A 17,533-nucleotide genomic window follows, 5' to 3' on the forward strand; every position below is an offset into this window, starting at 1 on the left:
TATATTCTTTTCTTTACTCTACTGAACCAATGGTCAGCATGTTTCGCCTCTCTGTAAGTTATTTGCTCTCTCCCAAAGGTGTCAACTTTGAAGGTAATTCTTCCCTGGTTTTCTTGGTTCCTACAACATTCTTGACTTCTCATATTTTTCAGAAAAGTGGGAAATGAAGTCTTTTGACAAGGCTTCTTTGTTTTTCAGCCATTGTAGTTCAAGCTTTGATGGCTATAAGAGCTTCCTTGGAGGATCCTCATGGTTATCTAGATGATTGGGATGGAGATTTTTTTGACCCATGTAGATGGGCTATGGTCACCTGTTCTTCTGGAAGTCTGATCATTGCACTGTAAGTAATATTACAGAAAACCAGTTGTGCTTCATTTGCGAGTTTAAGAAGTAATAGGAGAAACTGGAAGAATCTTTGCATGAGAAAAAAAACATAGATGTAGAAGAATTATTGAAGCTATGTATAGTCTTGTTTGAGAGGAACTCCAAGTCAAAACTTAGCTGGGACTCTTTCTCCAAGTATAGGGAACTTGAATAATCTCCAGAAATTGTAAGAAATTAATAGTGAAGGCTTTGAAAGTTCATACACAAATTGTGTTGTGTTTATTCAATACTTTTAATTGTGGGTTATTCACTAGGCTTTTACAGAACAATAACATATCGGGACCAATTCTAGCAGAGCTAGGGAGGCTCTTACAACTTTAGACACTTGAGACACTTGATCTTTCAAATAATATCTTCACTGGTGAAATTCCATCTTCATTGAGCCTCCTGCAAAAGCTTCAATACCTGTAGGTAGGAAATTGGTGAGCTAAAACACCATAAACTTTCTGGTTTCTATTTGATCAGGAAATTGCATTTTGAGATATTTTTGAGTGAATCTAATCATGAATTTTGAATTGGACCAGGAGGTTTAACAACAAAGTCTTTATGAACCATTGCCTATGTCTTTGGCTAACATGACCCAGCTTGCCTTTCTATAATCGATCTCTCTGACTTATTGCATCTTCTACTCTCTTTCCCTCTCTAATGGAATTTGTATACAATTTTTTTTTCAGGGACTTGTCTTATAATAATATTAGCGGTACAGTACACAGGTTTCCTACGAGAACATTTAAGTAAGTTGCCCAAAATAATTCACTCTTAATTCTTTCCTTCTTTTTCATTCTTTTCTGTCAATTTTTTGGATGTTGAACATGTTTCTATTCTGTATCATTTCCTTCTTTGATGCAGCATTGTGGGAAATCCATTAATCTGCGCAAAAGGCTCGGAGAAAGACTGCTATGGAACAATGCCGATACTACTTAGCTTTAGCTCGAATGGTTTACAAGGAATGGAACTTTAAATTGCCAACATCTTGAAAATTTCCTTATTTATTCCCACCATTTCTATTTAAATTGCCAACATCTTGATGTTGTTCTTGTTTGAGTATAGAGCAGCAAGGAATATTCTGATACAGCGGAAGTACTTCAATGGTACCAATGGAATTATTGATATTAAAAGAAATATGGACAACCATGGAGGAATTCAAAGCTTGGAGGTGGAAGTGGTGGTGCTCATAATCTGATACAGCGGAAGTACTTCAATGGTACCAATGGAATTATCGATATTAAAAGAAATATGGACAACCATGGAGGAATTCAAAAGCTTGGAGGTGGAAGTGGTGGTGCTGCCTGGGCATTAAAATTCGTATTAGCCCTTTGAGTTGTAACTATAATGTACTGTGTCATGAGCCATAGGACGCATATTTAGGATGTTGTGTAATAGTATTCTATTATTGAATAACATTGTATTTATCTTTTATTGAAATGTAAGTTCTACATTCTTGAATATACGTGATGATGTATTTCTTTCCTTTTGAAGCATGGATGTATTTATAGGAATTTTTTATTGTAAATAAAAAAGAATACTTTTTTAAATATTATTTTTATTTACTACATAATTTTATTTCCGTCGTATAAACACAAGTCTAAACCACTTCTGTACACACTATATCTTACACGACGTATTGTATAACCGTCGTATATAATATATTTTAATTACGATATTTTCCTTCCATCGTATATACGTTATTTTATGCTACAGAATTTTCTACCCATCGTAAAAGAATTCAGAACCCACATTGGACATTTTTCGGTCGTACATGGATACGACGGAAATATATCCTACAGACCTAGGACGGAAAAGTACCATCGTAAAGGTGGTATTTGCTAAGGAAAATAGTTTTTGCTACGAAAAATTTTCGTTGCAAAAGGCCAAATTTGTTGATATGAGCTAGAGATCATATCAAGAAGTTTCTCTAATTTCACTGGTATATCATATCAACATCAAACTACTTCAACTGCTTTAGCTTATCCTGTGTGTTTCTCAGATGACCCATAGGAAGTGATTTAAACATCTACCTATAATCAGCAAAGATCTCTAACTTATGTAGCAAAGGGCATTCGACCTGGATATAATGAAACATTGCATATCAGCAGGCAAAGCATGAGACATCCAGACAATACATGACTTCATAGGGTGGCCTTGTCCATACAATAACTTTGTTTAACTTAATCTCTCCCAAGTGTAAGAGAGCCCCAGTCATGACCCTGTTAGTGATAAGTTATAGCTTTGGAAGAATGCAAACTCTTCAACTTTAGAGAACCAGAATATGATGCTTTTTAAGACAAAAATCTCAATTCTTCAACAACATTCTTCTAATGAATCAAATGGTTTGCATGTGTGAGTTGAATATTAAATGCAACCATGCTGAAAACACAACTTGGCATTTGACCCCTTGTCCAGGAAAGAAAAGCTCATTAGGTATTCAAGCGTACCCAGTGCGCAAGACTCCCCAAACTGCGGGGTCTGGGGAGGGTCATAATATATGCAGCCTTACCCCTGCTTTTACAGAGAGGCTGTTTCCAGACTTGAACCTGTGACCACATGGTCACAAAAGCTCATCAAGTCTTCATGCATCCTTTTTGCAGGCTCCACTCTCCAACATCCAATTGATTCTCTGTTTCACATGCAGATCTTGTATATCTACCAATAATCCATGCAAGAACATCTACCATCTTTGAATTGGTGGAAACGATTCCTGTCCCTCACTATTATTTCTCGACCATAGACCTTTGAAATCAGTTTTGTGATAGTATGACAGTCACTGCAAACTCGAAGGTTCTTCACTACCCTAATCGGATCTAGAGGGCCCAAATGTATGAACCCAAAAGCAATGGCTAGCTTCTCACTGTGAACAAGTAGAACATGCTCTTTCTCCTCTTCTTCTATGTCAAGCAAAACCTGCTGCGTATCTGGTAAGTACCCAAGTATGTTTTTTAGCCGTGTAGAGATCTCCGATAACTTCTTGTAAATTTGATCAGACTCTGGATGGGACCGATCACCGGCTACAAATTGGTGCACAATCCCCTTCAATTCTATCATGCTTACTCCTGGCAATTTAGCAACCCCCTTGGATCTCATCAGGTTCCTCACCTTTCTCACATCATCCCATCGCTTTGCAGCAGCATATAAATTTGAGAGGATGACATAGCTGTTGAAGTTCAAGAGAAGTGAAAAGAGATTACTGATTTGTATGAATTTGCAATTTTTCATTTAAAGGCAAGTGCATGCTTAACTTCCAGTAGGATTAGTTCCTACTACTTGATTTAACAAAGGATCAATTGACCCGAACACCAACTATTTGGATCAGCACATAGGATCAATTGGCACCAAATTGATCCCGTTTCCCAACAAATTGATCCTAGGCACATGCACGAAGCTGGGTGGAGTAGTTTTTGGGAGATCTCCACCACCCAAGCTTTCAATCAAATATTCATAACCATGCAACCTCAAGGCATCTCAAGATCATATTTCTTCTGATTATAGAAAAGCATTTGAGAGAGTATAGTTATGATTACTTAATCAGGTCTGCGTTTAACATAACAGTTCACAGATCTCTTACGCTGCACCCATGTAATTGTCAGTCTTAGTGACCTACATGTGTGCAACTTTTCTCTTATCCTACCATAGCTCATATTAGGCTCCATTGAAGACCTTTATATTGTCGTATTATATATATAATCCCATACACTAAATTTCTCTCTTGGCCCATGCTTAATTAGATTGACCAACCTAAGGGAAGCTGAGGTTTACCAAACTTAAGCATGTGAAACTCATGGTCCCAGGTGAAAATAGCATGAAAGAATCTTATCCATCTAGAGTCTTATATTATCAATATCTAGAATCCAAATGAATCTACTTTGAGTTTGGAGACTTTCTATATGAGATTGAGTATTTAAATATCTGAGTAAAAGGCATGAGAAAAGATAGTTTACCGGCCGCTATGATGAGGTTGTTGGTTGATAAGGCATTTTCCCACTACCTCCCCTACCTCGATATTTCCATGTATTCTACAACCTCCAAGCAGTGCTCCCCATGCACTAGCATTAGCCTCCATAGGCATAGTCGCAATCACCTTAACGGCTTCCTTTAGAAGGCCAGCCCTAGCAAGGAGATCAATGACACACCCATAATGTTCAACCTTTGGCTCAATACCATATGTGGTGCTCATTGTAGCCAATAGTCTCTGACCTTCGTTAATCATCCCAGCATGGCTACATGCACTAAGCATAGCAACAAATGTTATATCATCAGGCACCACATCCTCCACTTGCATTTGTGTAAAGAGATGAAATGCTTTCTTGGCATGACCATGCATGGCCATGCCAGCTATAATGGTATTCCAAGCAAGAACATCTTTGTAATTTATAGAACAGAATATATGTGCTGCTTTGGAAATGCTTCCACATTTAGAATACATGTCTACTAGTGCAGTCCCTAGGATGGTGTTGATTGCTATTTTGTTGTCATCGATGTATTTGTGTAAGCGGACCCCAAGATCCAAAGCACCCAAATGAGCACAAGCTGATAACAGGCTGACCATAGTTGCCTCAGTTGGTTTTATACCTTGAACCTGCATCTCATCAAACAAGTAGAGAGCATCATTCGAGCGGCCACTCTGTGCATAACATGCCAACATTGCATTCCACGACACTACATCTCTTCGAGGCATCATTCCAAAAATTCCACGGGCAGCCTCTATATCCCCAAATTTGACATACCCTGCCAACATAGAATTCCAAGAAACCACATTTTTCTCAGGCATTTCATCAAATAGTCTCTTTGCTTCTTCAATATTCCCAATTGTACTATACCCATTAATCATCGTGTTCCAAGAGATCACATCTCTGCAGACCATCTTCTCAAACACGGATAAAGCAAGCTCCATTTTACCATATTTTGCATAACCATCAATCATTGCATTCCAAGAAACCACATCTCTATCAGAACATACGTCAAACACTTGTTTCGCATCATCTAGATATTCACCATTCGCATACATATGAATTAAGGAGCTACGGATATAAGAATCTGCTTCAAGACCAATTTTTACCAAATGGGTATGAACCAAAACTCCAAATGAAGTCATGCTCGATTCGGTACATGCTTTGATTACAAAAGGGAAGGTAAACTTATTGGGTTGAAAACCTCTGTTATGCATAGTTTGATACAATGAGATAGCTTCCCGTGGACTTTTACTTGTGGAAAGACCTCTTATAAGAAAGTTCCAAGAAATGACAGTTGGGTTTGATAGCTGATTGAAAAGGGCTTTGGCATAATCTAAACTTCCATTAGGTGAGACAGCACAATAAGAGATTAGCCTTTCAACTGCAATTAAGACCTCATAGGGAGAAGGGTTTTCTTCTTTGATGATTTGGGCTTGGATTTGCTTGAGCTCCCTCATGTTCTTGCATGAATCTAAGAGAGAAAGAATAAGAAGAGACTTTGAGGTTAAACATCTTACTGTACTCCGGGTGTTGTTCATGGAAAACTAGATCTTGAATATTTTGAAGGACTTTCGGAAGGGGGAAAGTTTTTTTTTTCCCACATCAATGACCTCTCTCTCTGAGCAATCTATGAGACTCGAACGATAGAAGAAATAGTATGACAAATTTAAAGAACCGAAATCCAAGCTTCAAACCACAGTAATGACCGAGAGCCTTAATGGATCATAAGTTATACCCGGACATGAACCATTAGTGATTCACCTTCTACAAAAAAAAAATGAAACATTAGTGATTAATCTAAGGGTATTACTTTAAACCATCATTTAAAAAAGTCTATCTGAACCGTATATTGAATGGACCATTTAACAATGTCTAATTGAACCATTTATCGAATCGAGTTTCTTTTTCTTGTCACGAAAGATCAACGAAAGACTGGCACAATAGTTACTTTAGCGGCTGCAAAAGCTACCCTGTGGGTGGCAAGTCCGAAGTAAAATAGTGATTCTGACTATACCTTTGTTGTGGTTTTATTTTAACTCTACAATCATCTAATTAGATAATCATTGTATGGGAAACTCACTCGTCCTATGTGCCAAGTCCCTGATTGCTTCGACAAAATTGACTGATTAATAATTGTTTGATTAGATTTTGATTTTACATATTGTAAAAAAAAAATGTTTATATTTTAATTTTGGATCAATATAATTATCGGTTCACAAAGTTTCAAACAATTTAAAACCGATAGACTCATAAACCAAATAAAAGTAGATACAAACCAATTACAAGCAGATTAAGCCGAATAACTAAACTGTTAAGTCAAATAAAAGTGATAATAAACCGATTAAAACCAACTAAAATCGAATAATTAAATCAAGGCGCGCTGTTCTCTGTGCCGCAGTGGAGGCTGCGCCCAAGCACATGGGCCTGCCACTCAGGGGGTAGGGTGGTCATTGCGCTCATCCCCATGTGCCTGGGCGTAGCCTACGCTGCGGCACAAAGAACATTCTCCCTTAATGTAAGAACCATGGATTCTGAAAAATCCAAATTCGCCCAACAGGGGGTTGGTTCTCGATGCGAACCGGATCTCGCCTGTGAACCCTAAAGCAAGGACCCCGATCCCTCTAAGATGCAAATGGGTAAAATTGAAGCTGCCACCTAGAACGGGTCTAGGACCCATAAATATTCCCACTGGGGGAAAGACTAATGACTCAATGGATAAAGGCTGAGGTCCACCCAGATCATTGGGTAAGTGTCAAGTTATGGACTGGGAAGGTGTTAGGCACCCAGACCACCCGGCCCATAGTCGGTCATCCTTCTTTTGACCATTTGCTTGAATAAGTCTCGCTTGCAACCCTAAAACTAATTATTTTAGATCTAAGTCATCCTAAAACTGAGCACCTACGACTAGGCATCTGTGTACAGACTGGGCAACCCTACACCAAGTTCCTATATCATTCTACCCTAGGGTATTTAAAGTGATCAAATCGACATAACAAACAATTAAGCTAATTAAAAATGTTGAATATATATACAATCTAATCATATAGCACATGCAATATATAGCTAAATTAACCTAATTTGGCTAGTCATGGCATGCATGGAATTCACATAATCAAAACATACAAATCTACAAACCCAACTCATGTCAAGTAAGCAGAAAAGAATTCCTAAACATTTACGGGCTAGATGACGGGCTAACCCGAATCCCGTCCTACATATCCACGTCCCACGGGGCCAAATATATTCCGTGCTTCGACTCATGGCCACTGGATGGGCTCTTTCCTTCTCACACGTTCCAATTCTAAGGCCGACCAAAAGGCATCACGTGATACAACCCCGAGATTCCACTTTAGACGGTAACATGCACTCAAACCCAAGTGTGGGTTATAGCCTCTCCACTCACGGCCTAATCTTGGCCGATTGGCCGATGCCCAAACCAAAGCCAAAGCCAAAGCCAATTGGCCCCAAATCAATATGGGCCTTAATCTATTGATGGGTTATGGGCTCAAATAAATGCTACTAAAAAGAAAATAAAGGACTTTCCAATTAGTGTAGATTTGATCCAAAACTGACCTAAATAATAGAATCAAAGAAGATTGAAATACCCATCTGATCTTGGAACGGGCTGGATTTTACAACTAGGTTCATTAATGGGCCTGGTTGAGATTTCCCAAAGTAGGAAATGGGCTTTATCAATGGGCCTGGACAGATTTTACAGATGCTCTTTGACAAAAGGATCTAAAAGGAATGGACCTATGAATGGGCTGTTATTAACATCAGATTTGGGCCTTGAAACACATCCATGATTACCCATTCTCCTCCAAAGCCAAATATATAGAGTGTCTAATACAGTAAACCAAATTGTTGGGATCTATTTGAGAGACAAACTTCAAGAATGGTTTCCCTTTGGAATTACGAACTTGACAATATCATGACAAAGACCACAGAAACATATATCGTTTCAGATCTAAAGCTAAACACAGAGAATGATAAAAGATCAGACTCACACATGGCAAGAATCATAAAAAATAAATGACAGCAACATAGTTACAGATCCATCATACATGGCAGGAATAATAAACAAAAAATAAATAACAGCAGTCAAGCATATATGAAGGTTTAACAAGCACTACTGAAATCAGCAAAATAAGAAGGGAAGGCTGTTTACCTGTAGATGATGGCCGGCAGCTTGAACCCCAATGGTTGGTCGTGGTGTCGGTGGGCAGAAGAATCAAAGCCAGGGGATGAGGAAATTAATACAAATCAGGGATTAAAGAGTGGAAGGGTTTTATTACAAACCAAATAATATTAGATAACAGAAACAAAGTGAAGTAAGAACAACAGCTACAGCTTATCCCAATCCTCGAACTCGATCCCAGACACGATTGGGTCGTTGCCTCTGAATGCAACTAATGGATTAAAAAAAAAAAAGAGAAATTGGACTGCAGGTGCTTTCGGATTAATGGAAGAAGGAAAAAAAAAATGGAAAAGAGGAAAAGAGAAAGGGTTCGGTGGATTTGGATTGATATTTTAGAAGATAGGAAATTAAAAAAAAGAAAAGGGAAATGGGTTTAGGTCGTAAGTGAAACTAAGAGAGAAATGGGGGAAAGGGTCATGGTGAAGATCAAAACCAGATGAGTGAGCTACGGTAGATGGTAGGAATAAAAAAATAAAAAGAAGTAGAAGATGAAGAGGAAGAAGAAGGGTAGATCCTGCTGCTGAATTTTCTCCCCCGGCTCAGGAGAGGCTCCGCGGCTCCAGTGTCTCAGGCTATTTCACTCTTTTCACTCTCTTCTCTCCTGCCTTTTTTTTTTCTCTCCGTTCCTCACTGTCTGTTTCTTCCTTTTTTTTAAATCCCCTGCACTCTATCTCTCTTTTCTCCCTCTTGTTCTGCTAACTCTCCTCTCTTTTTCCGGTTTTTTCACTCTGTTCCCTTCTGTTCTTTTTTGCTGCCTCCTCTGTTCGCTGCCCTCTCCTTTCTTATCCATTTTTCCCTTTTACTCCTTTACCCCTCTTTTAGGTTTTAGATATATGTTTAAAATAGCTTTCCCATTTTACCCCCTCTTTCTTTTGGGTTTTGGATATTTTTCGCATTTTACCCCTTTAAATAAGTATCTCATTTTTTTTAAGGTTTTAGATATTTTATCCTTTTACCCCTTTAATAAGCTAGGGTTTTATTTTTTCTTTTTATTTATTTTTTTTTAACCCTCCTTTTCGTTTGACTCCATTTGGATGCCATATGGCACCCCCTTATGGACTTGGCACCAATGGGTTTTTTCACAGGTCAAGTCCACACATTCTCTTCATTATATGTTTTTTTCTTTTTGAGCTTTCCCATAGGCCAAGCTTATGCATCTTTTTTATTTTTGGTGTATCTGAGATAGAGGTCACCGGTCCTCCATGTGTCATCATCGCCAGGGAGGGTGACAAAATTAGGTGTCTAAACTTAAATCGATTATGAACTGTAACACAAAATCGATCGATTAGTAATCAGTTTCGATTTGGGAACTTGAAACCGATTAATGATTTTTATGGTTTCAATTATTTTTTCACTAAAATATTAATTGAACTGAATCATTTAAATCACACCCGAATCGATTTTAATTTTTTTTGGTAGAAAAACCGATTTTAATTTCAATTATGGTAAATTTAGGTCATGTTTCGCTATGGGAAAAAAAATCAACAAATTTTGCCTAAAAATGCCGATTTCATATGGTTTTTTTTTGGGTAGAATTTCATATGGTAGAGTAATAGGATTAGCATTTTCTAGTCAAAACAGTGGAATTATTAGGCACCGTTTGATAACGTTACTCGTGTTTCTATTTCGTTTTTCATCGAAAACGTTTTTTGGTGTTTTTTTTGTTGCAGAAACATATTTCTGGGTTGCAAAATGGTGTTTGATAAACTTGTCACAGAAACGTATTCAGAACACTTTTGTACTGTAAAGGTATTTGATAAAACCTGTTTCTGCAATAATTTTGTAATGTTTACTATAAATGCAAGAAATTCCATTAATATAATAATCCATATAAAATCAATGATTTTAGAACATTAAAAATTAATTAATTAAAATCCAAATAAAGTGTATATTAAAAAAAAAAAAAAAAAAAAAAGACACATTATGTATGGATTTTACAGTTTTGCCTTGCGTCTGAGATGGAAACTCAAGGAAGTGACTCGTTGAGGAATTCACCTCATGGAGGACTCGGTGGGTTAAGGCCCTAAATACAAAGAATATCTATCAACCCAAGCATATATTTCTTATTAGTAAGATAAAGACAAATAGATAATTACTTTCAGCAATGTGGTAACTTTGGAATTTTCATGTTACTTTTAAAAGCGATAACTGGCATTCCCCAAGTAACCGATGCCCAAAAATCAGTAGGATGAACCAAAGGGTTTCCAATGGATCAAAAAGCTACCACATTAGTAAGGAATTCCACACCCCACAAGTCAATTTAAAAGTTAAAAAAAAAGCACCACATTAGCAAGGAATTCCACAGCCCACAAGTCAATTTAAAAATAAAAAAGCACCACATAAAGTATGGATTCAGTAACTAGTGTTCAACCAGGAAAATACAAGCCAAATTTGCTGAATTAGTTTTTACTTTTTAGATAGTCAGAGAATTCCATTATCTTATAAATCTTTAACATTCATTCTAAGTTTTTTAGCTCTATCAATTCAATAGGTTGCATATCAACGACCTATGAGGCCAAAAGGATCCTGATCAAGACCAAAAAACCCAACTTTTCTCAAATCCTGCCTTTGAGACACCTGATTCTGTTTCTTGTTGAAGTCAAGCAAGAAATAAAAACCACATTCATACTAACAAGTACACCTTCAGCCAAACATTTCAAAAACTTGATTTGACTTTTCTTTTTAAACAACCTGAGATGTTATCTATCGTGCTTGGTCTCTCGATCATCTACCTCAATTTTCAGAAAAGCTAATCAATTCACTACTTGGAGTAATAAAGTCATGAACAACAACTCCATTTGACATCCCACAGAAAATCACTAAAAACTGTAAAAGACGGACACCTGACACCAATTGAAATTGCAAAATGTTCATAACAATTTTTTCCATTGAAAAAGGAGATTAGGAAACAACGTAAACAAAAGAAATTTGTAATTCTACTCTGTAAACTTAATATAGTGCAAGAAATGCTCACAAATTATGAGCCATTTGAGACAATAGCATGCAAATATACAAACAGAGAGGGACAAAGACAGAGCGTTGAAGAATGGGGTTAACGGTCAGGGTTTTCAGAACCAGAGAAAGAGATATCAAATTTATAGCGGCAGCCGGCCTGATAAGGAGCTTCAACCGTGCTTTGGCCCAACCTGGGAGATGTTCTCTGTTCTTCACACCAAAATCACGATTTCTCTTGGATTGGAGTCTGTGGAAGTTGAGATAGATGGATTTAGAGGTAACTGAAGACCCTAAAATCGGGAGTAGAAAGCAAGGGTTTCTCAAGCGTACACACACACACACACATGGAGAGGAGTCCGTACCTTCAACAATGGGGATGGAGGCGAGTTGCAGGAGTTGAGGTTGCTTCGGGTGAGAGAAAAGCTTTCAATCGCAGAGAGGAGAAGACGAGTCTCTTGAGGATTTCTTCTAGTTCATACCTTCAACAATGGCGATGGAGACGAGTTGCAGGAGTGGGGTGAGGTTGATTCAGGTGAGAGAGGAGGTTTCAATCGCAGAGATGAGAAGACGGCTCTCAGTTTGTCCAACAATTGTCAGGTAACAAGTTTTTGTAAGTTGAAACACTTTTATGAATTTGTACACGAAATGGTAAAAAATAAGAAATTGTTGTTTGGGTTGTTATTCATGTAACAAGGGTGGGTTACATTTGGAAAAATAACTAGATGGTGAAAAGACCAATATATAATAAGCAATTGGACATTAAAGGATCAATTAGGTGGGGGTAATTTAGGCATTTTATTTTTTTTTATTAAAATCTCATGATTATATTTTAAATTGAAATTTAAAATGGTATTTTTATCTTTTCACAATATTTGTTTGTCTAACATTGGAAGAAGAAAACGAACCCATCATGCTCTCGCCACCGTCCAAATTGCCGCTGCAACTATCCGTTTTCTTCTTATTCTACTCTTGTTTGCCCAACCCCACACGAGAGGTCTTCGTGAGCAGCAGATAAGCCTCTTACCTCGAGTGTCTTCCTCTATTTCTTCTCTAATCTGAAACCTAATTGCCCTTTGTGTTGCCCTAGTCGCAGAGTTGAGAGTTGTGATTAAATGAGTTATTTTGTTTCGTGAGGAGAAAAGATAGTGTCTTTTCTCGATTCCGAGTGCATTATAGTTGATTCTCAGTATTTTGACCTTAGAACTATTTTTTTACTTTATTTTCTGGGCTCAGGTTACAAAAAATAGTCTATCAATGATTCTGGCAGCTCAATAGAAATAGTGGCGGATTCATCTTGGCCGAGGAGTTCTTATCTGTTCTGGTGCTGTCAATCCTCTCTATCAGGTTGCTCATTAGTTTAAGTTTTTGTTCAATGTGTCTTCTATTCCACGAATTAAGTGCATCTGAATTAAATGAGATAAAAATTCTGGATTTTGGGTGATTTTGTTCTGTAGAGATTGCTGACATGGTCAAGTCATCGGACTCTGCAACTGTTAAGAAATCAGAATCTCTCTCTCAACGGAAAGCCTGTAGTCGAATGTATCCCATGTTTGACAGTATACTTTCCATTCTCTGAATCAGATATCTTGTATTTATCCCATGTATGAGAGATCAGAAATCTCTCTGAGGAATTGGTTGCCTACGTACACCTCGTCTGGGTCTCCCCAACGAATCGAGCATCTGCTGATGCCTTTATTTTTGAGTAATCCACATCCATCCATTTCAGAAACAAATCTGAATAAAAATTCAGAGCTACACAGTTGCTCTTTGATGCTTCATGCACGAGCTCCTCTTTTGTTCTTCACTTCTCTCTGTGCATGTTTATCTGGAGGATATGTTTTTATTTCATTGTAGCAGCAGCTAGATGACGCAAGGAACAATTAATGCTTTTAGCTGCCATCAAATGCATTGGGGAGTAGAAGCTTGAGGCTAAGTTCCATCCAGAAGTCCTCCAGAAGCGTCTTGAACAGCTTGAAAAGGCTAAAACTGAGAAGAAAAAGTTAGCTGCAATCTATTCTTTTATTGAAAACCTTGTACATACAAGAATGTTCTTGTTAAAAATCACATTCATCTGTGTTTTAAATGTAAACATTTGGTTGTATATTGTAACTTGGATTGAATGAAAACTCTGTATGCTTAAGTTTTGTAAGAAAACTGTTTGTAGCCTTATAGGTAACTAGAAGAAAAAAAAAAAGAGCAAAGAAAAACCTGACTTTGTTGTAGTGGTTGGAAGCTGTACAAGGAACAATCTCTCTCTGTTCCTTCTAGAGCTATGGTATGTCAATCATACTGTCAATGGTGAAAAAGAAAAACCCCACTTCTAAGTTTTTTGAGTCTCTCATTGGAAGATAAAAGGTGGAAACTGTACCTGAGAGTGTTTGAAAGCATAGAATAAAGAATCATTTTCAATTTCTCAACTCTAACTTCATCTTTGATCATTTTGATGGGCTATTCAGATGTTTAAAATCAGAATGGAATTGGGTCATTTTCATTCCTCGACAGTTCCTTAGTTGTAGTTCATATCACTTACCTTGTTTGGATTTTGGCATTGAAGTTAAGCTAGGGAGGAATTGAATCTGGAAATCATATCAATTTTAGGATCGTTTGGTCTGTGTGATGCACTCTCATCTAGGAATTGGATTTTTTTATGGAAACAACTAAATATGTTTGGCCCTTGTGGTTTCATCCATTTACTGGTGATGTCATGGGCAAGGTGCATAAAGATTTGAATCCAAATATTGGGATATTCTATTTGATGAACCAAAGCATTCATTTTAAGCAAAAAGTTTGTTTTAATATTACTCTTTGAATTGGCATAGCAGGGAAAAGTAGAATGCAAATGGAAAACTTCTCATTAGCACTTCATAGATACATATCCCAGATTCAAATTCAAGAATTTTTTTTTTCTCAGAAAGAAGGAAGCCCAATGTGAGACAACACTGCTACCTTCCAAAATCTAACTAAAAATTGTCCAAACTCCAGACATGACCATCAGAATAGTACACGAAAAAATGCAAACTTGAAATCCAACATATTGAACGACTGAGCACCAAACAAACACCAATCCTCATCCAAAAACACTCAAACAGACATTAGAAAAGTACATATCTACAACTAAAAGGAGGAAGAAGAATGGAATTTTGATCTTAGGGGGAATCTTTTTAATGACTCAAACCAAAATGACTTACACTCGATGGTAATAAAAAACCAATTGCTGTGAGAACCAGCTGAGCTTCCCATAAGCATTGCTCAAGAGCCAGCTCCCCTACATTGATTCTTGTCGTTTCAATCTGACATTCTTCGCCTTTTCTTCTTGTTCAAAGAGCCTTCACTATGAGAACTGAATAGTGCTTTCATTAATTGACTTCCCCATGAACTAGGGATCCGGCTCCTCTCTAGAGAGCTCAGCACCTAGGGAGTGCCCAAGGGCCATCCAAGGGTTGGGCTATGCTGCACACATCTTGGCGCATGCCTAGGGATATGTGCGGCACAGCCCAACGGTTGGATGCTCCCTGGGCGTGCTGGGCTCCCTGGACAGGAGCTCAAGCCGCTCCTTGTAAGTTTGCATGCTTCCTTTTTCTTCCAGTCCTCCAGGGCTTTGCTGCCTGATGTTCTCTTAGCTGCATTCCTAATTCTCAAATGCTTCCGCCGAATGCTATAAGTCAATTCTGCCAAATGCACATCATCTCAGGCGTTAGGTTTCCTTTTCCACAAATACAAATGCAGATAATAAAGAAAAGGTCCTACCCATGCAAGAGGCTTCTGTCGCTTCGGTTCTATGTAAGGTCATAATGTAAGCAGCCATACCCCCACTTCATGGAGATTGGAGAGGCTATTTCCTGAAATACAAACACAAACAATAAAAGCAATTTTATAGAAAAAATAGATAGTGGGATGTTTCAACCAGGAGGTTCTTCAGAGTAAAGATCTAGGCTCGGAGATCTCGGTGGTGTTTGAGGACACTAGCATCATTTCTGGTTTCATGAACCTCATTACTGCAATTACTTTCTTCCAGAGGAGATGTAACCATGTTCTTTGTGCATCAGATTTAAGTTCTTCAACCTTATCATTGCCATTACTTGCTTTTGTAGGAGATACAATACTTGGTGTCGAAGCATCAATCCTAGCTTCATCAATCTGGTCATCATTTCCCAATTCATCAACTTTCATAAGCACACATACAGAGTTGATTCCCTCTAGTCTACATCTACTCTACCTTCATCTTCAACAATGGATGTACTTCTTAACCAAAAAAAAAAAAAAACAATGGATGTACTGACTTTAAGAGGAAATGTAGCACACATTCTGTCCACACCATCTGAACAAACTTTGGGGAACTAGCACCATTGCTTGCATCCATACATTTATTTTGTGTTTCCATTAAAGTTGAAAACTAGGGCAAACCCTGCCTTGCATAAAATTGAAAGTATATCTTCTGAGAAAGCACACCCTCTTCTCCAACTATAATTACCTACAAATTATGAATAATTTGATTGCATAATTTTCTCAAAAAGATTTCTTTATCTTAATACAAACTCTAATGACTCAAAATTGCTAATATCAAATGAACAGCAGAGGTAGATTCTATCCAGCAGGAATTCATGGGCATATTCTTGTTGAAATATCGTGAATGAAGATGATAGGTCTGGTGATTCTAGGTAAGGAATCAGAACCCAATAGGAAATTGTCGAAAATAGAAAGCACATGAAAGTGTATGCAGTATTGGAAACATAGAAAACGTAAAATTTAATCAGCCAAAATTGGTGGGCTCCAATAAAGTTCAGATTCCATCGTGGGAGATGGCAGATCGCAAGGATTCGACTGGAGAAATCAATATAGAGAAAGAGTGGAACCTCTTGAGAGAAAAAGAAACTGAGGAAAGAATGTCGAAAAAATCTGAAAATTCAGCGTGGTTTCCTCCATCTTCAACTTCTTCGTTTTCCCTCTTTGTCTCCTCTCTCTAATAGAGCCCGGCGGATTCGTTCCTAAGAAGAAAAGTTTGTGGGAACAAATCAAGTACATAACACAAATCAAACTAATTGTATCCATATATCTCTAACCCAACTACAAGTGACAAGTTCTAATGCCAATCTAATTAAACATGTTTTGTCTGCAGAGTTACACTGGTATTACTAAGAAATTGAGAAATGGGGAAGAGACTCACTTGTACCATAGAAGTAGAGAACCTGGAGTTGTTTCCTCCTCGATTGGGGTCGCTGCAAGGTTATCGAAGATGGAGAAGATGAAGGGGTCGCCGGCAGATCGATATTCAAAGTGAAAGACCTGAGAAGAGGAAGAAGGGGTGAAGGAATCATCTGTTGAATTACGATTTAACCCTTAGTTAAGAAATTTAGTTAAAGTTTTTACTTTTTTCAAATTTTCTTATTTATTTTTAGCAGTGAATGTGATTTCACTCATTTGTCCTCATAAATTTATTTCCAACTGCGTCCCTATTGGTAGTTTTAAGAGGGTAGTTGTTGTCTTATTATGTTTGGATAAATAACAGACCCTTGTTATGTTAATAATTCCCCAATAACCTTTTTTTGTGCATAAACTGTTATAAATTTTAATTTATGGTAATAGAAACACCTGAAACAAAACAGGTTTATCAAACGCTTTTTCTGTGCCATTTGTGTGCTGGGAACATTATTGGCACAAAAACAGCAGAAACAACACGTTATCAAACGGTGCCTTAGTTAGTAAGTTCACGTATTATATACATTTATTATGCGTATTCGAACGTTTAATTCAAAAAAACATATTGTACCGTATATATCGATATATATGATAAAAAAAACTTGTTTTTTAAGCATACTTGTATTTTTACCCCAAAAAAAAGTATACCTGTATTATACATGTATTAAACCCGAATTAACGCGTTTAATACTTTTTAACTTAAGTTTAGTTTTGTTTTAAAAAAAAAAACTCAAAACTTAAAGAAGAAAAAACATAAAACAAAACCCTCGTATAATTCGATTTTGGTCTTATTCTTTTCGAACCTTAGCCGCCGATTGCCCCCATTCCAATCATCTTCTTCGTCTCTGTTTTC

General features: G+C 37.4%; 1 protein-coding gene and 1 long non-coding RNA gene across 2 annotated transcripts; one reads left to right on the plus strand and one right to left on the minus strand.

Moving 5' to 3' along the window:
• The first annotated feature begins 322 nt into the window (after nucleotides 1-322).
• On the plus strand, nucleotides 323-657 carry LOC122664302. The gene is made up of 3 exons (XR_006333322.1): nucleotides 323-340; nucleotides 479-550; nucleotides 639-657. It is a non-coding gene; the product is annotated as an uncharacterized LOC122664302 (long non-coding RNA).
• Nucleotides 658-2,942: 2,285 nt separating this feature from the next.
• LOC122663953 (pentatricopeptide repeat-containing protein At1g08070, chloroplastic-like) lies at nucleotides 2,943-5,887 on the minus strand. Its single transcript, XM_043859624.1, has 2 exons — nucleotides 4,320-5,887; nucleotides 2,943-3,535 (listed from the first exon to the last, which is right to left on the minus strand). Exons 1-2 carry the CDS (start codon nucleotides 5,867-5,869, stop codon nucleotides 3,028-3,030), a joined length of 2,058 nt encoding a protein of 685 aa, XP_043715559.1. The 5' UTR covers nucleotides 5,870-5,887; the 3' UTR covers nucleotides 2,943-3,027.
• Nucleotides 5,888-17,533: the final 11,646 nt, after the last annotated feature.

The sequence above is a fragment of the Telopea speciosissima genome, chromosome 6, assembly GCF_018873765.1.
Source record: "Telopea speciosissima isolate NSW1024214 ecotype Mountain lineage chromosome 6, Tspe_v1, whole genome shotgun sequence".
NCBI classification, from domain to species: Eukaryota; Viridiplantae; Streptophyta; class Magnoliopsida; order Proteales; family Proteaceae; genus Telopea; species Telopea speciosissima.